Source organism: Dermochelys coriacea, chromosome 6, assembly GCF_009764565.3.
Source record: "Dermochelys coriacea isolate rDerCor1 chromosome 6, rDerCor1.pri.v4, whole genome shotgun sequence".
Taxonomy (NCBI): Eukaryota; Metazoa; Chordata; order Testudines; family Dermochelyidae; genus Dermochelys; species Dermochelys coriacea.
In genome coordinates this window covers 61,980,118-62,001,878 of record NC_050073.1, presented here as the reverse complement: position 1 = coordinate 62,001,878, position 21,761 = coordinate 61,980,118, and the positions used below count along the sequence as shown (strand labels likewise).

At 42.9% G+C, this 21,761-nt stretch overlaps 1 protein-coding gene across 1 annotated transcript in view; it reads right to left on the bottom strand.

Moving 5' to 3' along the window:
* SIPA1L1 (signal induced proliferation associated 1 like 1) overlaps window positions 1-21,761 on the bottom strand; it is a 365,338-nt gene that overhangs the window by 47,363 nt on the left and 296,214 nt on the right. Inside the window, 1 exon segment of the mRNA XM_043515810.1 lies at window positions 20,019-20,297. Within this exon segment, the coding sequence (XP_043371745.1) occupies window positions 20,019-20,297 (279 nt within the window).

Sequence of the window (21,761 nt, the reverse complement as noted above, 5' to 3'; positions counted from 1 at the left end):
ATAATTATTTTATTTTAATTTAATAGCTGCTTATCTGGTTTTACAGCTATTGGAGATGTCCCTCTTGATGAATTCACTGTCATGTAATTTGCTATAATATCCCACTGTGTTTTCTACATACTAAAAAGGTTAATAATAGTGATCAGATACTCAACTCCATTTAATATGAACAGGGGGAAACAACACAAACAAAAACCGGGAAATAATTAGGTTAAAGAATATTTAGATAAGTTAGATGTATTCAAGTCGGCAGGGCCTAATGAAATTAATCGGAGGATACTTAAGAAACTAACTAAAGCAATCTCACACCCGTTAGAAATTATCTTCAAGAACTCATGGAGGCTGGGTGAGGCCCAGGAGAACTGAAGAAGGGCAAAACAGGGAACAAAGGTGCCCCTGGAATTGTAGACCAGTCACCCTAACTTAAAGACCTGGAAAAATACCCAAACAAATTATTAAATAATCAATTTCTGAGCATCTAGAGGATAATTGGGTTATAAAGAATAGCAAGCATGGATATGTCAAGAACAAATCATGCCAAACCAGCCTAATTTTCTTCTTTGACAGGTTTACTGGAATAGTGGATAGGGGGAAGCAGTAGACACAATATAACTTGATTTTTGAAAGGCTTTAGACACAGTCCAACATGACATTCTCATAAGCTACCTAACGAAATGTGGTCTAGATGAAATTATAAAAGGTGGGTGGACAAATGGTTGAAAGACAATACTCAGAGTAATTATCAATGTCAGCTGGGAGGACAATGTATCTAGTAGGGTCCTGCAGGGATCAGTTCTGGGTCTGGTGCTATTTAGTACTTTCATTAATGACTTGATTATGGCTACACTTATAAAATTTGCAATGACACCAGGCTGGGAGGGGCAGCAGGCACATTGAAGGGCAGAATTAGAATTCAAAACAACCTTGATAAACTGGAGAATTGGTCAAAATCAACATGATGAAATTCAATAAAGACAAGTGTGAAGTACTACACTTAGGAAGGAAAAATTAAATGCGTAACTACAAAATGGGGAATAATTGGCTAGGTGGTAGTCATACTGGATCACAAATCTATGATCAGTTGTTCTCCAGTCTACTGAAAGTGGGACAAGAAGTAATGGCTTAAACTGCAAAAAAGGGACTTTCTAACTTTAAGGCTGGTAAAGTACTGGAATAGGCTTCCAGGGGAGGTTGCGGAATCCCCATCTTTGTAGGTTTGCAAGAACATGTTGGGGATGGTCTAGGCTTACGTGGTCTTGCAAAAGCACCGGGGGTTGGTCTTGACTTCTCAGGTCCCTTCCAGTCCTTTCATTTCAATGGTTCTGCAGATCTGTGATGACTGATCTTCACAGTCATTTTTTGGAAAAGATTTACTCTTTTTTATTCTTGTCTTTTAAAAAAAACAAAAACAACATCCATCATGGTTTTATATTGATTTACGGCTTGGCTGCGAGTTCAAAACCACGTTTAAGCTCCTACAGATACAACAAGACGTTTGGAGAAAGAGGTCGTGATCAAAATTTCCTAACAATCAAGGAAAATCTTTCAAGAGCTGTGATATACAAGGGAGACAGTGAGCTCTTATTATACTGGGACTACCATCTAGTCACTTATTCCCCATTTTGTAGTTATGCATTTAATATTTCCTTCCTAAATGTAGTACTTTGGACTTAGTTTTTATTGAATTTCATTTTGTTTCTTATGGTCTTTAATCTGCCATTGTAGAAAATTCCAGTTGAGATTTTTGTCAGGAAGTTTATACAATATTTCTCTCTCTTCTCTCCTACTCACGTTATTATATTACGGTATGAGAGGATACATTATAGTCTAAGTTACATCATTTATATACATTTAATATATATTACACAAATACAAACCTATCAAAAAAAACATTCTTAAGGTTGCCAAGTCAAGCACTCAAGGGTTAGTAATGGCCAGAATTAATAATGCCTGTGTAACCTTAATTCAGCACCCTTGTGTGTATACATTATGATACAGTTTTTACATACTATTTTTTCCACAGGACCCTGGCCTCATTCAGTGCACAGACCAGTTCTGGGCATGAATCAAGGTCATACAGTGAAGGAGAGTTGCTTCATTTGTTACAGAAGTTGGGAAGTGTGCAGTGAATGAAGCAGGGGACTGGAGGAAGAGAAAGGATGGTCTTATGGTTAAGGAAGTTCAATGTTATCCTGAAGAACTGGAGTCTCTCTTTGCCTCTGCTACAGAGTTCCTATGCAATCTTAGGCAAGTCACCTAAACCAGACTTTTCACAAGTTGTCACCAGCTGTGTGTTCCTCATTTTCTGGGGGCCCAGTATGAGACACCGGGGGTCTGATTTGCAGAAGTATTGAGAATTCACAACTGTAAATGAAGTCAATAGGAGCTGTTTTCAACAAAAGGGCAACAGAACCAGGGGAGCGAGGGAGGGCTAGCACTTCTACAAGGAAAATATTGAGGGGTGGGGAGGGGAGCAGCATCCGGAGGAGGGGATACGGCAGCCTAGGTTGCACACAAGATTGGACTGGCCACCAGGGAGCAGGTAGGACTCTCTGGCCCCGTCTTCCAGCCACCACAAGTCCCAGCAGAGACATCCTGGGGTAGGGGAAAAAGAATGAGACAGGGCACCAATGCCCAGACAAGGGGGCAAGGAGATGTTAGTGCACAGGGTGAAAGATGACAAGGGGGCAAGAAGGAGAAGCACAGGGCACTGGGCACCAGCCCTTGAGGAACTGCCGCAGGAGCGGCAGTAGGAACTACGATGGCGCCCCACCCTAACCTGGAGCCAGCTCCCCTCTCCCCCCCTGCTATCCCTCCATACCCTCCATTCACGGGAAGCTTCTAACTCCCCACCCATCTGAACATATAAAGAACTACTCTGAAAAATCTAGCCTCGTGTGTCTCAAACTGAACACTCGGAATGAATGAATTCTTCTGACTTTAATCTCTCCCTGCCTCAGTTGCTAATCTGTAAAACAGAGATAAATATATCCCCTCAACTCACAGGGGTATTGTGAAAATAAATTCATTAATGTCCATGAAGTGCTCAGTTACTATAGAGATCTGTGCTACAGAAAAGCTCATAAGAAAATTAATTACATTTTCAGAGCTGGATTCAAAAAGTGTGCAGTAAATAAGGTATGGGGCCACACATTGGAAGAAAAAAAAAAGACAAAAAGAAAAGAAAACAAAATCCTGAATAATTGCTCATTACATGAACGCAATCCATTCCATGAACTGAGTAAGGTAGGTGTCCTGTGGGGAAACTGTGAATAATTATAATTGAAGATTATAATACATATGCACAAGGGGGCTCAATGAAGATTGCACAGGCAACATTAATTCTGGCATCTCCTGACTTTTGAGTGCTTGACTTTGTAACCTTAGTCATGTTCTTTTTAGTGTAGTTTGCGTTTGTATAATACATATATTATGTAAAATGTCAAGAACCATAACTGACAATCTTTAGACATATGAGGCTGTAGTCTTGGATTGCATGGTTTGAGCTCCAATTTTCCAGTGCTGAGTGAAGATGTTGGGCCTGATGCTACTACACAGTGAACATACTATCTAGGTACTGATGCAAGGCTTTACATTTTCTAATCCAAAACCCCTGTCAGTTAGACAAAGTAAGAGTTGTATTCCAGATGGTGAAATCATAGAGAGGCCTATTCTTGTCTACACTAGGAAAAATAAGAGCATCAAGCATCAGCAGCAGATGCTCTTGACTTGTGCTGAACACTATTCAACAGCAAGCATAGCCAAGGACAAACAGTATTCAAATACCATTACAACAACCTATTTAGAAAAGGTTTTAACCATGGTTTCTGTTATGGTACTTAACACAGCATCATGACTACTTACTCAACAGGCTTGGCTACAATTTTTAACCAAACAAATTCCATTTAAAACTGAAATTTCCCACACTTTGCCTCAGCTAAAAGACAAATATTTTTGCAAAGTCTGAGCAAACCCCACCTATGAGCTACAGCTGGCCGAAGTATTTTTTCCCACAACTTTGATTTTTTTTTAATGAAAAGTGGCTTTTTGACTAGATGGAAATTTTTGAGAGAACATTTCTTTTCCATCAACACTTGATGGGTTTTTTTTCAAAATTCTGAGAAAAAAAATGAATTTTTGTTTTTGATGAAAACGAAAAAATGTTCTTCCTTCAAATGCTGTTCTTTTCAGAAAAAAATGTATTTTCAATGTATTCCTTCAGCTCCATTATAAGCATGTGTATTCTGAATTTCTGTATAACTACGGTGATCATATTTCCCAAAGGGAAAATGGGACACCACGTGGGGCTAATCTGGGGCCCACTCCCCCACAACCAGGGTTGGCCTGTATCTTTTGCCTCTCACCCCCTCTCCCCGCATGGGACTGGTATCGGTGCTTGCCTGAGCCCTGCCTACCCCCCCGCCTGAGCCTTGCCTCTCTCCCCCTGTGGGGCTGGCATCACCACTTGCCCTGAGCCCTGCACGTTCTTCTGCACCTTACTTTTTGATAAAAGTGGGCATTTGTCCCATTTGCTCTTGCCAGCTGAAAAAGGGACTATCCCAGCTAAAACACGACGTATGATCACCCTATGTATAACTGTAATCTAAAATCTTCAAACTTGGGGCATGAATTTGCAAATCAATGTTCATGCAACTAATGCACTGATTATAAAGAGATTACTCAAGTGTAAGAGTTTTCAGGACTTGGCCCTTTGCTTACTTTGTGGTCCTTAATGAGATTTAAAGCCAATCTTGAAGACAGCTATTCCAGTATTATTTAATTTATAGAGGTTTAAAATCAGTGTTTGAATGTAACCACTTCAGTACAGTTTCCATTTGGCTTAGAATGTTGACTGTGCTCAATAACCTTTTATCTTAGGAGTGTCTGTATAGTTTAAGAGCCTTAGGTTCAGATTCAGCAAAATATTTAAGAATATACATAACTAAGCATGTAAACAGCTCCATTAACTTCAGTTCACATGTTTTCACACACTTGCTTAAGTGCTTTGCCAAACCAGGCTTCAGTTAAGACTGAGTCACTTTGGGATGAGTCAATTAAGAGCAGATTGTGATATAACTAACAGCACTCCCTCCCACCCCCAAACACACACACACACACACACACACTTTCCCCCCATTAAAACAAACAGGAAATTAAATGCAAAAAACCAACATTAACACATTAAGATCTCAGAAGTCAAGAGATTCCAAAATATAAAGTTATGTTTATACTACAGTCTATGTTGGCAAAATTATGCCACTTAGGAGCGTGAATAATCCACCTCCCTGAGCAACATAAGTTACACTGACATAAGCGTTCATGTGCACAACACTATGTCGGCGGGAGAAGTTCTCCCACCAACAAAACTTATGCAGCTCGTGGGAGGTGTTTTTTTATGGCAACAGAAGAGCTCTCTCCTGTCAGCATATTTTCCTAAACCAGGCATTTAATTGGTTCCAGTGTGGGGGTTACACAGTTACAGGGCTCCTTACCATATAACCCGTAACTAGCACCAGAGTTAGAGAGCTCTTTACCATATAATCTGTAACGCAGAGTAGGCTCTCCTCAGCCTATCCCCAGGACTCAGTTATCTCTGAATCCTAGCACCCTCCTCACCGCGAGGGGGACAGAGGGTGCAGCAGGGTGGGGACCTCAGGCCACAAGGTCTCACCCTATGATTTGAGCCCAAGGCACATCACCAAAATCCCAGGTCTTTTCCTCCTGGGAACTGTTCATTTTACTCTCTTAGTCGCACGAGAAACTGATTGCAAGTTGTGACAAATAAACAGCTCCACCCCTGTACCTCAGTAATGCACTCAGTGCATTCCTACTCAACCCACTGTGGCTTGCAGGTGTTGCAAGGAAGGCAAAAGACTCCCTGATATTCTGCCAATTGGCCCTTGGGAGAAAAATTTCCTTTCTGACCCCTTAACAGGCAACTGGCTAAACCCGTGGCATCTGTCGTGCTGGGTTCCCAATCCCTGTTTGAGTGGGCTGCTGGAATGCAGCCAAAAGAGGCTCCACGGGGCCCCTGCGTTGGGCTAAATCCTGGGATCTGTGGAATGCAGGCTAATCAGCACCTCTGTCCTCTCAGGTCTGTAATCAAGTGACAGATTACAGATTGACAGAGCCAGAAGAGTACCCATAAGTCACCTACTACAGGACAGGCCCAACAAAGAAAATAGCACAACGCCATCACCTTTAGCCCCCAACTAAAATCTCTCCAAAGCATCCTCAAGGATCTACAACCTATCCTGAAGGATGACCCATCACTCTTACAAATCTTGGGAGACAGGCCAGGCCTTACTTACAGACAGCCCCCCAATCTGAAGCAAATACTCACCAGCAACCATTCACCACACAACAGAACCACTAAGCCAGGAACCTATCCTTGCAACAAAGCCCGTTGCCAACTGTGTCCACATATCTATTCAGGGGACACCATCATAGGGCCTAATCACATCAGCCACACTATCAGAGGCTCGTTCACCGGTGCATCTACCAATGTGATATATGCCATCATGTGCCAGCAATGCCCCTCTGCCATGTACATTGGTCAAACTGGACAGTCTCTACGTAAAAGAATAAATGGATACAAATCAGACGTCAAGAATTATAACATTCAAAAACCAGTCGGAGAACACTTCAATCTCTCTGGTCACTCGATTACAGACCTGAGCGTGGCTATTCTTCAACAAAAAAACTTCAAAACCAGACTCCAACGAAAGACTGCAGAATTGGAATTAATTTGCAAACTGGATACAATTAACTTAGGCTTGAATAGAGACTGGGAGTGGATGGGTCATTACACAAAGTAAAACTATTTCCCCATGTTATTCCCCTCCCTCCATCCCTCACTGTTCCTCAGATGTTCTTGTCAACTGCTGGAAATGGCCCACCTTGATTATCACCACAAAAGGTTTTCTTCCTTCCCCGCACCCTCCCTACCTGCTGGTAATAGCTCATCTTAAGTGCTCACTCTCCTTACAGTGTGTATGGTAATACACATTGTTTCATGTTCTCTGTGTATGTGTATATAAATCTCCCCACTGTATTTTCCACTGAATGCATCTGATGAAGTGAGCTGTAGCTCATGAAAGCTTATGCTCAAATAAATTTGTTAGTCTCTAAGGTGCCACAAGTACTCCTTTTCTTTTTAAAGAAATTAAAGCTCAAGTTTAAGCCTCCATCTCAGAATATGTTTGGCCTGTATACTCAGCTTCTCACCTGTCCCATATCAAAGAAGTCTAATTTCCCAAAGGACCCTAAGGAAACTAGGCACTCAACAGCACTGAATTTCAGTGGGAGTTTGGTGCCTACCTCTGTTATGCTCCTTTGAAAGTCCCAATCTAAGTGTGTAGATGCTAATGAGCCTTTTCAAAGCAAAATGCTTAACTGCAGATACACTCCACCTAAGTAGGTATAGTCTACTTAGTTTAAAGAGGAATTTCCTGTAGTACTATTGGTCATGGAATGCTTATTTCCATGGGAAAATCCAGAATGCTTTTCCAGCTCACAGATTTTTTTTTACAGCAACACTGATGTCTGTCTTAGGTCTAGAATTAGCTACTCTTTTGTGTATGCCTTCATGCGAATGGAATTCTTTTCTATGAGCTTGTCAGTGAATTGTGTATGGCTTTTCCCACTTTTATGCCATGCATTTTCAATGCAGAGCTGCCATTTTTCAACAAGAGGCTACACAGAGATTTGGAATTTGTCTCCTTACCAGGGGTGAAAGTAACTTAAAGGACTTACCAGTACTCTGGGCAGTAGTCCTCTACAGGGGGCAGGGCCTCAACTGGAAGGGGACGGGGCCTCAATGGGAAGAGGCAGGCCCTTTAAATCGATATTTAAAGGGCCCGGGCCTCCCGCTGCAGTAGTGGCGGCTGGGAGCCTCAGGCCCTTTAAGTCACCGCCGGAGTCCCATGGTAGCGGGAGCCCCGGGGCTCCAGGCTACCGCTGTTACCCCATGGCTCCAGCAGCGGGGCTCTGGCAGCGATTTAAAGGGCCTGTGGCTCTGGCCACTGCCGGGAGCCCCAGGCCCTTTAAATTGCTGGCCTGGTGAAGCTGCCCCCTGCCGGTACAGTCGGCTGTGTACCGGCTCTTGCCAGTATGCTGAACCAGACCATATCGGCTTACTTTCACCTCTGCTCCTTACTGTACTCCCCCACCCCCACATAGTTTTTTTCCCCTGCCCATCTGCTCCCTTCCTCCACCTCCACACAACAGTATCAGCAGTGTGGGAAGGCTGCACACTTTCAGCCCCTCCCACAGTAGCACTCCTTTTACTCAGCCTGAAACACATAGCCAGAGCATGGAGTCAAGTCCTAATCAGAACTACTTTTAATATTTGCTGTGTATCTGGTCCGGTTTCTGTAAAAATTAATACTTCTAAACGTTTTCTTTTTAAGAAGCCAGAGTAAGTCCCCTTAATGTTGTCTCCTATCTCTTCCATGCCCCCTCCCTTCTCCCAAGCAGTCTCTACCTTGTATGCACACTTTTTATGTACACACATGTACAGACATACGCACGCGCGCACACAACCTGTAACCAATCAATTTCTACTACGGCTATTCCCCATGCGCTCCCTCCAATTCAGATGCCATTCTAGCTCCCTGTGCTGCCAGCACAACTGACTTCCAAAAAGGACAGTTAGCCCTGAAGTAAGTTTCACTTAGCAGTTTGAGTACCACTGAACGGCTGAATAAAGCGCAACCTGAAAATGACAATAAGCAGCAAGTTTAATTTTGAAATGCAGCCTGATCTTTATTTCATTTTTATCCCCAGTTGAAAAAATATTGTAGCATGGCCATACTGAATTTACTTAAAGAAGATTTTGGTCAATCAAATTTATATTCCAGTCATAGTCAAATCTGAGCCCTCGCAAATAAAAAATGGATTTATAATTTTTCAAGGCAACAAGTCTAAAATGAACAAACAAGAGTTGCTGAATATATAACAGTGAAAATTTGCTTTAATTCTATTTCCTTGTTAGACCACACTGATCACTTCTCTATTCTTCACTATCCATAATTTTTCAACAAAATGAATTCATTTCACCATCTTTAGGAAATACTGTAATTACTTCACTGCATCTTCCTTAAATAAAAGTTTATTCAGACATGTTTATTTTTTGTGTTTTTTATTTTCATCACCACCACTTTAAAGTAAACCAATCCTTTGATTGTAAAATAATGCATCCCACACATTAAGTTTTAATGAATTCAGTATTTAGCACTTGGATTCTGGAATTCATCAGTGTTTAAGTATATAACATTAATCTCCATGCAAATACCTATATGAGAACAGTTATAGTTCAGGGGGACTGGCATTTGGTTATGGTCTAAACCAGTGTTTCCCAAACTTGTTCCACCGCTTGTGCAGGGAAAGCCCCTGGCGGGCCATGCCGGTTTGTTTACCTGCCGCGTCCGCAGATTCGGCCGATCGCAGCTCCCAGTGGCTGCGGTTCGCTGCTCCAGGCCAATGGGAGCTGCTGGAAGCGGTGTGGGCTGAGGGAAGTACTGGATGCCGCTTCCAGCAGCCCCCATTGGGCATAAGTTTGAAAAAGTGAATCCTGTGGAAACCAATAAAGAGGTCCCTGCTGAAATGGTAACTTTGAGAAGCATGAACTGCCCTATTCATTTCAATCATGGCCCCACGAAATCCATGATTCTGCAGCTATAGAATTTGTAATTTTTACAAGATGCCATGGAATTCAACATCTTTGTTGTGGAACTCACCACTTTGCTACAACTAAGTGCCCAAACATCTTGTCTCCCTGCCCTGCTCGGATTTGCCTACAACAGCCTCTTGCTCACCATAAGGGACTTTTCTGGGCTATCGTGCATGCTGCCTGAACTATTCAATGGAATAAGACTACTGGATGTCAGGGAGCCACAGGTGAAGTCTACCTTGTATCTGGGAAGCAGCGAGTCAAAAGCACAAGCTGGTGATTTGGGCTGTTCAGAGAACGGATAGTTCACTGAAATTGATTACAAAGCTCCCTGCTTGTTGGGTCCAGTGGACCTGGGGGATGGAAACAAAGATTTTGAGCTGGGCTACCTGGAGAACACCAAGCTGTGCCCTAAAAGTTGTAACCAGGCTACCCTGAAGAGCATAGCAAAAACACAACCTCAATATCATCACTGTTGAAAATAATCATTGATTAGTTTTATGCTAATAACTATTTTCAAGCATAAATTATAGTTGTGTGTGTTTATGTAGTGGTAGGGGATAAGAATGAAGACTATTTCATGATGATTGACTGAACTAACAGTGCCACAGAACGTAGGGGTTGTATGAAATAGAGTTCCACAGGCTGAAAAATAAGCCCTATACCTTACGAGAAATGAGTCAGTGTCTCAGCTCAGGCCCTAGTGGATAAATGCCTGTATTAAAAAAAAAAGAACACAGTTGGCAATAACTGGCATCCTTCGTGGTACCCAGAAGCCAAGAACTTTTACTGAACTACCATCTCAGCCTTAGAGGCAGTCCCTCCAGGTCACACTTATATATCTTCATAGGACAATATGGGAAAACTATGTTTTATTTATACAGTGGAAGAATAATTTGCTTCAGTTTCCAGGACTGTTAATCCAGCACCTTTCACCGTAACTAGATTCACTAAAGAACTATCTCTGATATGGCAAAAGTAAACTGGAAACTCACTTGAACTGACATACAGGTTTTCAGGCTTAAAAGCAACAAGATTCAACAGCATAAAGGTACCACTCAGTTTAGTCCGATTAGTTGATCACTCAAAAAAAAAAAAGGTAAGAAAAATACTTATTTTCTTTTAAGCTGTTTTTTGTTTAAGTTAAGCCCTGGAAATATTTAGTGTCTTCCAGATGTTAACATAGGTCACAGTTTTATTGCTGATACTATTAAATTCAATATTGTGTCAGGTCCAATGTAACCCAAAAATTTTACAGTGCTTCTCTGTTTCATCCTTAAACTCCACACGGTTGGAATGGAGATGATGATGGTATTAGATTACTTTATTTCTGCTGAATGGTTGTTAATACTGCTACATAAGCTTGTCCCACAAATCATCTGAAGCGCGTAACTCAAAGTGCCACCTGGATCAATTTATTATGAGCAAGTTTCACAGCTGCAGCATCCCTTAAAACACAAACCATGAACTGAAGTCAGAATACAATCCTCCTGACTATCCCTTAGCCTTTTAGACTTTTCATTTCAAAATAGCATTTTTGTTTCAAAATTTAATTTTTTTAAAAAAAGGTTGAACACTACCTGAAAACAAAATGGAAAAAAAAATCATTTCAAGTTGAAGTGTTTTGTTTGACCCAAAACAAAACTTTTTCCATTTGAACTGAACCACATTTTTTCAAATCGGACCTGAATGGCCAGTGTGGGGATGCGGAGAAAGGAGCAAAATCGCTCAGCTCTACTCCTAATTTCCAGCTAAAACACTCATTCTTATTTCTCCTCTCCACAGCCATCAACTCCCTCCTCCCACACCCAATGCCACCATTAAAAACAAACAGGGGAAAAAAAACCCCTGAACATAAACTACAAAAAATAAAAAGATGGCAATAAATTTAGAGCAAAAAGTTCTGAAAAATAACAAAGCCAGGCAAATTTCTGACTGGACAAGCAGCAGCAGTTACTGAGCAACTGAAGAAACTGTCAATGATATTCCAGCTCTACCTCCATGGAACTTTAATCTCAAACTATCCAACGAAAACACTCCAAAACCACCATTTTTCTCAATAGTCAGTCCAGAAAAAGTGTCAACCACTTTGGAAAATTTGCAGGCTCCCTGTCACTGGCTCTCTGTTACTGTGTTTGTTTTCTTAAGTAGAAAAACAGAAACACAAAAACCTTCTAAGGGAAGTACACAGAAATGGCATCCATCACTTCTGAACATGAAACCATCTACAAAACTTGTTAGCTTATTTCACCCAAGCCCACCAAATAAAAGGGATTTATCTATAGCACTAACACCACACACTAACCAACAAAAAGCAAAGGGCTAGGTGTTGGCTCTGGCTGCTGCCATTTAGTGATAGATCAGCCAGGGTCAAAGAAACCATAAAGCCAGTGGATTCTTGCTGCCTAAGGATTTGTCCAGAAACGTAAGGCTGGCATAGCAAGCAGAGAGGATGTGGATGGTCACAGGCAGAAAGGTCTGGCCTGCCTAACACTCCATCAATCCCTGACTGCTCCAAGCAATGGGCAGCTGGCACAAGTTAGAGCAGCCCTGAAACTCTTAAGTCTGGAAGCAACCTAAACAATGTTTGTTAGTGGGCAATTTGAATCTGTACATTCACAGTCTGGAGGTTAGAGGCAAGGGGAAAGGATTATCTGCCCATTTCTGGAGTATGTCCCAAAGGTGGGTGGAACTCTGTGCCACAATCATTGTTGTTATTTATATTTGTATTATGCAGTAGCGCCCGGGCATCTGAGTCATGAACCAGGACTCCATTGTGCTAGAGGTTGCACAAACACAGAACAAAAACAGTCCCTGCCCCCAAAGACAAGGAAGCAATGAGACAATACTGGTCAGCATGTTGTCCCGATTTTTTGTAGGCCTCAGAGCAAAGTAGAGATCTAAGCAGGATGTTGAAGGAGAAGAATGAGTTAGGCTTGGGATACACTTAGAACATATACTACAATACCTATGTTGGTCAGGAGTGTGGAAAAAAACACCCCGGCCAAATGCTGACAAAGCCTCAGTGTAGCTATAGCTATGCCGACACAGAAAAGTGCTTCTGTTGGTGTAGCTAACATCCTTCTGGTTGTATATGCTGCATCAACACAAGGGGGCTATGCCAGCATAGGCTCAGTAGTGTAGACATAGACTTAGTTTTGCAGATATTTACAGGGAGCTTTCCCTAAGCATGGGAGAAAGCACAAATCAATCCTAGCCCTAACTCTTCAACAGAATTCCCTCTGCCTCTGATGATCACTTTCAGGTTTATAAGTTAAATACATGTCAGTTAGGTCAGTATTTGACTAGGAAATTGAAAAAAAAAAATCAAAGTTCTGCTTAAAGTGGTGTTGATGTGGATAGCTGGTAAATCTCTTCACTGAATTAGTACTGAATCAGAGCTTAAGGGTCCACTGTTGTGCTGGGAGCAGCCCTCTTTTATATGTTATGTACAATCAAAGCTCTGATTACTCTTTGAACTGGTCTACACTTCAAAAGCATTCTGGAATAACTGTCTGCTAAGAGTGTGATTGTTTGCTGACATAGTTATGCCAGTAAAAGCCCTAGCCTAGATGTAGTTATACCAGTATAAAGGTGCCTTATACCAGTATAGCTTATTTTTTCCTAAAACTACAAGGTCTTTCCTCTTTGAAACCATGTCTCACTAATGTTTCTAACTAGTGCAAAGTCGAGACCAACAAAGTGAACTGGAGTACAGTTGATTCAGTGGGCACCAGAAAAACTGCAAGGATCATGCACAGAATGTGCAAGGAGTGTCCTTAACTAGCCATTGTCAGTGTTAAAACTTGACTACATGTTCCTTGCCTGTCTTGCTCCATCCATGTGTGATCTCTTCACTTTTGGAAGTATGGGAGTCAATGGTGAAAATTCAAAACAGACAAATTATTTCTTCACTAGCTATAAAAATCTCATCTCTGTAGGCATTAGGACCTTTACATTAAAAAAAAATAAATAAAAGCACTGAAGCATTTGGATTTTATTTACTAAAAGTACAAAGAATTATGCAACTTAAGAGAAAGAAAAATGATACGACAATGTATGAGCCTATTAATATTTCAGTGTTCCGTTAACATCACAAAAGTATTTATTTCTTTATCTTAAATGGAAACGAGTGAACATTAAACAGCTGCTGTTTTACATAAAACTGGATCCAGCCCACAAAATTAAACTCTTTAGCAAACTGAACAGGAGAGAAAGAGAGAAGGCAAAAAAAAAAACCCCTCACAAAAACCTTAGATAACAGGCACTTAGAGTTGAACAGACATAATATTAACCTTTTTAAAAAAATGCTTTAGAAAGAACGTTAGATTTTAAGGAGAGGGGGACAAAAAAAAAGTTAAAATGGTTTGGAAACCAAGCAAACTCAAACTCATGGTTTCACGTTTACAAGACAAACACGGAATGATATGGAAATATAATTTCTGTTTTGCAAAGTCTCCACCAAACACTGTGCGTCTTGCCATTATGATTATAATTTGAAATCCTGCAGTACAGGAGTGGGCAAACATCATTCCATGCTGCTCTGAAAACACAGGCCAAGTTTCCCTTCAACATTACTATGGAGGTATATCCTGTGGATGCTACATATCTGAGCATACAATCCAAACAGACAGATCAGAGGTAAGCTAACTTTATGTCAAATGTCAAACTCACTTCTATGGCTTTCTGTATACAAGAGAACTTTAGAAAAAAATTCCCATCAGTGCTAACATTGGTAAATCAACAGGAAACTGTGTAGACAAGGCTCAAGAAACTTTTGACTTTTTAATGTTAAGATCAATTTAACTAACAGTGCTAAAAATACTGGTGCTATCATGGAACCACTGGTAATACAAGCAAGTTCTTTTGTAAAATTCTCAAGTGCACATTTTCCTTATGAGGCAAAAAACAAATCAACAATTTAAAATAGCCAGAGCCTCGCGAACCAGCTGAGCGGCAGCGAACCAGCGGAGCAGCGGGGACAGCAGAGCAGCTCACAGCAGGAGTTTGCCTGGGACTGGTAAGTATCCGAGTGTGTGTGTTTGCTTGCTGAGGAAGTATCCGAGCGTGTGTTTGCTGGGAGGGCAGGGAGAGAGCCTGAGTGAGTGTCTGATTGGCTGCTAGCCTGCAGGGGGCGGGCATTAGGGTGTCTGTGTGTTTGCGTCAGGGAAGCCTGGCTGTTTAAAAATAGCCAGAGCCTCGCGAACCAGCTGAGCAGCGGGGACAGCAGAGCAGCTCACAGCAGGAGTTTGCCTGGGAGTTCGCCTGGAGTGAGCCCAGTGAGGCTTACATCTTGCCAACGTCTCTGAGGAAGCTCATAGTAGGTAGGTGATATGGAAGGGGGGGGGTTCAGCTGCTGTGACCTGCACTGGATGTGCCATGTTTGTCTTTCTTCCACAGGACAGAAGCGACTTTGTCTGTACAAAGTGCAAGCTGGTCTCCATATTGGAAGAAAAGATTGAAGGTCTGGAGCAACAGTTAACGACCCTGCGTTGTATACGAGAGACTGAGGATTTTCTGGACCAAACTCAGGATAGCCTTCTAGGGGCACAAAGCTCTAAAGATGTAGAGCAGGTTGCACAGAGGAGCCAAGAGGCCAGTGAAGAAGCTTGGCAACATGTGACCTCCAGAAGAGGTAAGCGGAATGTCCGGGTTCCAGTAACACAGACACAGGTAACTAACCGCTTTCATGTTCTCTCCACAGGTACCAATGCGGAGAGTGGACCAGATGATATGTCTGGGGGGAGAAAGCAGAAGGAGACTCCGCTGGTTGGGAGGCATGAGATGCGATGTCCTGAGGTTGGGGGTTCCACGACCACCACTCCCAAGAGGAGAAGGCGGGTGGTGGTGGTCGGGGACTCTCTCCTCCGGGGGACTGAGTCATCTATCTGCCGCCCTGACCGGGAAAACCGAGAAGTCTGCTGCTTGCCAGGGGCTAAGATTCGTGATGTGACGGAGAGACTGCCGAGACTCATCAAGCCCTCGGATCGCTACCCCTTCCTGCTTCTCCACGTGGGCACCAATGATACTGCCAAGAATGACCTTGAGCGGATCACTGCGGACTACGTGGCTCTGGGAAGAAGGATAAAGGAGTTGGAGGCGCAAGTGGTGTTCTCGTCCATCCTCCCCGTGGAAGGAAAAGGCCTGGGTAGGGACCGTCGAATCGTGGAGGTCAACGAATGGCTACGCAGGTGGTGTCGGAGAGAAGGCTTTGGATTCTTTGACCATGGGATGGTGTTCCATGAAGGAGGAGTGCTGGGCAGAGACGGGCTCCATCTTACGAAGAGAGGGAAGAACATCTTTGCCAGCAGGCTGGCTAACCTAGTGAGGAGGGCTTTAAACTAGGTTCACCGGGGGAAGGAGACCAAAGCCCTGAGGTAAGTGGGAAAGCGGGATACCGGGAGGAAGCACAGGCAGGAATGTCTGTGAGGGGAGGGCTCCTGCCTCATACTGGGAATGAGGGGCGATCAACAGGTTATCTCAAGTGCTTATATACAAATGCACAAAGCCTTGGAAACAAGCAGGGAGAACTGGAGGTCCTGGTGATGTCAAGGAATTATGACGTGATTGGAATAACAGAGACTTGGTGGGATAACTCACATGACTGGAGTACAGTCATGGATGGTTATAAACTGTTCAGGAAGGACAGGCAGGGCAGAAAAGGTGGGGGAGTAGCACTATATGTAAGGGAGCAGTATGACTGCTCAGAGCTCCGGTACGAAACTGTGGAAAAACCTGAGTGTCTCTGGATTAAGTTTAGAAGTGTGTGCAACAAGAGTGATGTCATGGTGGGAGTCTGCTATAGACCACCGGACCAGGGGGATGAGGTGGATGAGGCTTTCTTCCGGCAACTCACGGAAGCTACTAGATCGCATGCCCTGATTCTCATGGGTGACTTTAATTTTCCTGATATCTGCTGGGAGAGCAATACAGCGGTGCATAGACAATCCAGGAAGTTTTTGGAAAGCGTAGGGGACAATTTCCTGGTGCAAGTGCTAGGGGAGCCAACTAGGGGGAGCGCTTTTCTTGACCTGCTGCTCACAAACCGGGTAGAATTAGTGGGGGAAGCAAAAGTGGATGGGAATCTGGGAGGCAGTGACCATGAGTTGGTTGAGTTCAGGATCCTGACGCAGGGAAGAAAGGTAAGCAGCAGGATACGGACCCTGGACTTCAGGAAAGCAGACTTTGACTCCCTCAGGGAACAGATGGCCAGGATCCCCTGGGGGACTAACATGAAAGGGAAGGGAGTCCAGGAGAGCTGGCTGTATTTCAAGGAATCCCTGTTGAGGTTACAGGGACAAACCATCCCGATGAGTCGAAAGAATAGTAAATATGGCAGGCGACCAGCTTGGCTTAATGGTGAAATCCTAGCGGATCTTAAACATAAAAAAGAAGCTTACAAGAAGTGGAAGGTTGGACATATGACCAGGGAAGAGTATAAAAATATTGCTCGGGCATGTAGGAAAGATATCAGGAGGGCCAAATCGCACCTGGAGCTGCAGCTAGCAAGAGATGTCAAGAGTAACAAGAAGGGTTTCTTCAGGTATGTTGGCAACAAGAAGAAAGCCAAGGAAAGTGTGGGCCCCTTACTGAATGAGGGAGGCAAGCTAGTGACAGAGGATGTGGAAAAAGCTAATGTACTCAATGCTTTTTTTGCCTCTGTTTTCACTAACAAGGTCAGCTCCCAGACTGCTGTGCTGGGCATCACAAAATGGGGAAGAGATGGCCAGCCCTCTGTAGAGATAGAGGTGGTTAGGGACTATTTAGAAAAGCTGGACGTGCACAAGTCCATGGGGCCGGACGAATTGCATCCGAGAGTGCTGAGGGAATTGGCGGCTGTGATTGCAGAGCCCTTGGCCATTATCTTTGAAAACTCGTGGCGAACGGGGGAAGTCCCGGATGACTGGAAAAAGGCTAATGTAGTGCCCATCTTTAAAAAAGGGAAGAAGGAGGATCCTGGGAACTACAGGCCGGTCAGCCTCACCTCAGTCCCTGGAAAAATCATGGAGCAGGTCCTCAAAGAATCAATCCTGAAGCACTTAGAGGAGAGGAAAGTGATCAGGAACAGTCAGCATGGATTCACCAAGGGAAGGTCATGCCTGACTAATCTAATCGCCTTTTATGATGAGATTACTGGTTCTGTGGATGAAGGGAAAGCAGTGGATGTATTGTTTCTTGACTTTAGCAAAGCTTTTGACACGGTCTCCCACAGCATTCTTGTCAGCAAGTTAAGGAAGTATGGGCTGGATGAATGCACTATAAGGTGGGTAGAAAGCTGGCTAGATTGTCGGGCTCAACGGGTAGTGATCAATGGCTCCATGTCTAGTTGGCAGCCGGTGTCAAGTGGAGTGCCCCAGGGGTCGGTCCTGGGGCCCGTTTTGTTCAATATCTTCATAAATGATCTGGAGGATGGTGTGGATTGCACTCTCAGCAAATTTGCGGATGATACTAAACTGGGAGGAGTGGTAGATACGCTGGAGGGGAGGGATAGGATACAGAAGGACCTAGACAAATTGGAAGATTGGGCCAAAAGAAATCTAATGAGGTTCAATAAGGATAAGTGCAGGGTCCTGCACTTAGGATGGAAGAATCCAATGCACCGCTACAGACTAGGGACCGAATGGCTCGGCAGCAGTTCTGCGGAAAAGGACCTAGGGGTGACAGTGGACGAGAAGCTGGATATGAGTCAGCAGTGTGCCCTTGTTGCCAAGAAGGCCAATGGCATTTTGGGATGTATAAGTAGGGGCATAGCGAGCAGATCGAGGGACGTGATCGTTCCCTTCTATTCGACACTGGTGAGGCCTCATCTGGAGTACTGTGTCCAGTTTTGGGCCCCACACTACAAGAAGGATGTGGATAAATTGGAAAGAGTACAACGAAGGGCAACAAAAATGATTAGGGGTCTAGAGCACATGACTTACGAGGAGAGGCTGAGGGAGCTGGGATTGTTTAGTCTGCAGAAGAGAAGAATGAGGGGGGATTTGATAGCTGCTTTCAACTACCTGAAAGGGGGTTTCAAAGAGGATGGCTCTAGACTGTTCTCAATGGTAGCAGATGACAGAACGAGGAGTAATGGTCTCAAGTTGCAATGGGGGAGGTTTAGATTGGATATTAGGAAAAACTTTTTCACTAAGAGGGTGGTGAAACACTGGAATGCGTTACCTAGGGAGGTGGTAGAATCTCCTTCCTTAGAGGTTTTTAAGGTCAGGCTTGACAAAGCCCTGGCTAGGATGATTTAACTGGGACTTGGTCCTGCTTTGAGCAGGGGGTTGGACTAGATGACCTTCTGGGGTCCCTTCCAACCCTGATATTCTATGATTCTATGAATTTGAGCAAAATGATTATTTTAATTTTGTTTTTTAAAAGGGTGTAAATGCAATATAAAAATCACTGACTGAGAAAGAAATGAAAGTATAGTTTATCAACACAATAGAAATCATCATCATTTGTCAACAGCTGGGCTGGGCCACACTTGAGCTTTCAATCTTATCACTATAGGTTTTCTCCCTTGGCTATGATGCCTCTTAACTTCTCTCTCCTTCAATTTTTGGCTACATGAATGAATGCTTTAATGAATTAATTCACCATACCATGTATTTAAAAAGAGTTCTGTAATTTATAGCATGCATTGTCCACTTCTTTGTATTTTCCAGATGTGTAAAGCATTATTCAGACATGGTCTACAGACACGACATGTAAGGTCATCTACAAAAACAGAATGGGAGCCCGCCACCCTGCACACCACCCATCTCTTTGTAAGTCTAGTAATGCTAACAGATTTACTGAGATAATCAAAACAAAGTCACTACATTTCAGTACTATCATCCACATCTCCCATTCTTAAAGGGATGGAAATATTGTGACATGATGAGGCTGAGCAGAAATTTAAACTTTAAGCTACCTGTTCTCTGGCTCTAAAGTTAAATGACTTCTCAGTCATATCAGGGAAATTTGCGTCCCTCACCTCTCTATATTGTGGCATGAATTTTATCATTAGCTAAATATATTACCTCATGCTATTTCTCAGCTGTATCTGACTTCCACAATGCTACAAAATATGGATCCAGAATTGGAACATCCAAAAGTCCAGGTGTGTTTGGATCCAGGATTCCACCAAATTTAAAAAGCAATACATCAATTTCAAAATATGCCGTAACAAAACAGATTCCAACAATGCAATACCATCTCATTTTGCAAATAGCAGTAATAAGTTATTCCATTCTGGCCCATATTTTTAGTTATTTGCAAGATACACTGAATAAAATATTTGAAAATACATGCAATATGTTTTGTTTTGGAAAAAATTCTGAAAAGTTGAAAATTAGTTTGTGAACAGCATACATACCGCCGGCTCTCCAATGGACGCCCATCACTAGAGATGCTGCGGGGAATGTTGGCTGCTCGCTCTTGGGGTGGCATTTTCCCTTCTCCTTTCCCTGAACCAATCCTAGAGGTTCCTGGACTTTGTATCTGGGACGGTACCTGTGACATATGAGGCCCCTGCCCCTTGTTTGCATTTCGTTGCCATTTGTTGTTGTTTCTGAAAGGGAATTTGAACTCATATGGAACTCCTTCATTCACTTTGTATTCCATCACTGGCATGCGACAGGTTTCTGAACAACTCCTAGAAGAGAGAAAACAAATACATAGGTAAGATATTTGTTCACACCAAAGAAAGAAAAATAAGTATTGCCTAGAATTACATTGATAAATGCTTGCAAATGGAACAACTAAACAGAAGGTTTTAATCCTATTTAATATATCAGTGGTTCCCAAACTTGTTCTGCCGCTTGTGCAGGGAAAGCCCCTGGCGGGCCATGCCAGTTTGTTTACCTGCCGCGTCTGCAGGTTCGGCCAATCGCAGGTTCGCTGCTCCAGGCCAATGGGAGCTGCTGGAAGCGGCGGCCAGTACGTCCCTTTCCCTGCACAAGCGGTGGAACAGTTTGGGAACCACTGTAATACATGTCTTTTCTGTTGCCTTAACTTTTGTTGCAGCAGGCTTATAAACCATACTAAAACACAGACAGTCAGTAAGACGAACCCAGAGAAACATGGAATAGATTAGACAAGCTAATATAGTAGATCTATCTCTATCTTCTACAATTCAATGATAAGGAGTCTGATAGATGGGATTTTATTTGCAATGAGCCCAGCTCTAAAACTCTGATCCAAAAAAGGGAAAATTCAGATTGAGCTGCTTCTAGTTTTTTATAAAGTCAACAGAGTGTATAAGTATCTCTGCATTTGCTCAGAGATCACCCCTCAAAGTATCCAAATGCATAGGTTGTCCGTTGTTGCACCTCACTTCAACTCCAACTTGAAGGCCCCGTCAGACAGTTACAGTTACCTTTAAATCTTGAATTCTGAGTTCATTATTTCACTCTTTCTAGTAATGGTTCCCAATGTTTTCTAGTAACTATCAATTTACCAAATAAAGAATATGGATGTACCAGTGAGTGACTCAAAGTTCCATTTAACTGGATGTGCTTTAATCCAGTGGTTCTCAACCTTTTTGAGCTCAGGACACATTTGTAAACTTTGATGACCAGTCCTGACACAGTAAATAGCTTTAGTTACAAACAAAAATCTGGCTTACTAAATATTTCTTATCCACTATAAACACACTAACAGTCAATATGAAATACTCCTGAGGGAATTCTGTACCAAAAAATTAAAAATTCTGCATATTTTGTCAAAACAACAACATAATCATGCCGTTTTCAATTATTTTGGTAATTTATTACAAAACACCTTTCAGCAAGTATGTCTGTAACAATACAAGCAACAAAAAAGATTCAGAACATTTTTTTTGACACATAGATTCCTTACTAGGCATATTAACACATCTATGTGGCTCCACAGCAAGCGAGCGGGACAGAGTCTCACAGGCACACATGCCCAGCCCTCCCCCACCGCGGATCCAGATGTGAAGCAAGCAGGCGCAACCCGGCAGGATCCAAGTGTGGAGGGGCTTAGTGGCGGGGAGGGGGGGAATGCAGGTATGGAATGAGAGGGTTGTGTGTGGGGCAATCAGGGTGCGGGTGGCTCAGCTGGGAGTCTGGGGGGTGGGATTTGGATACACAGGCTT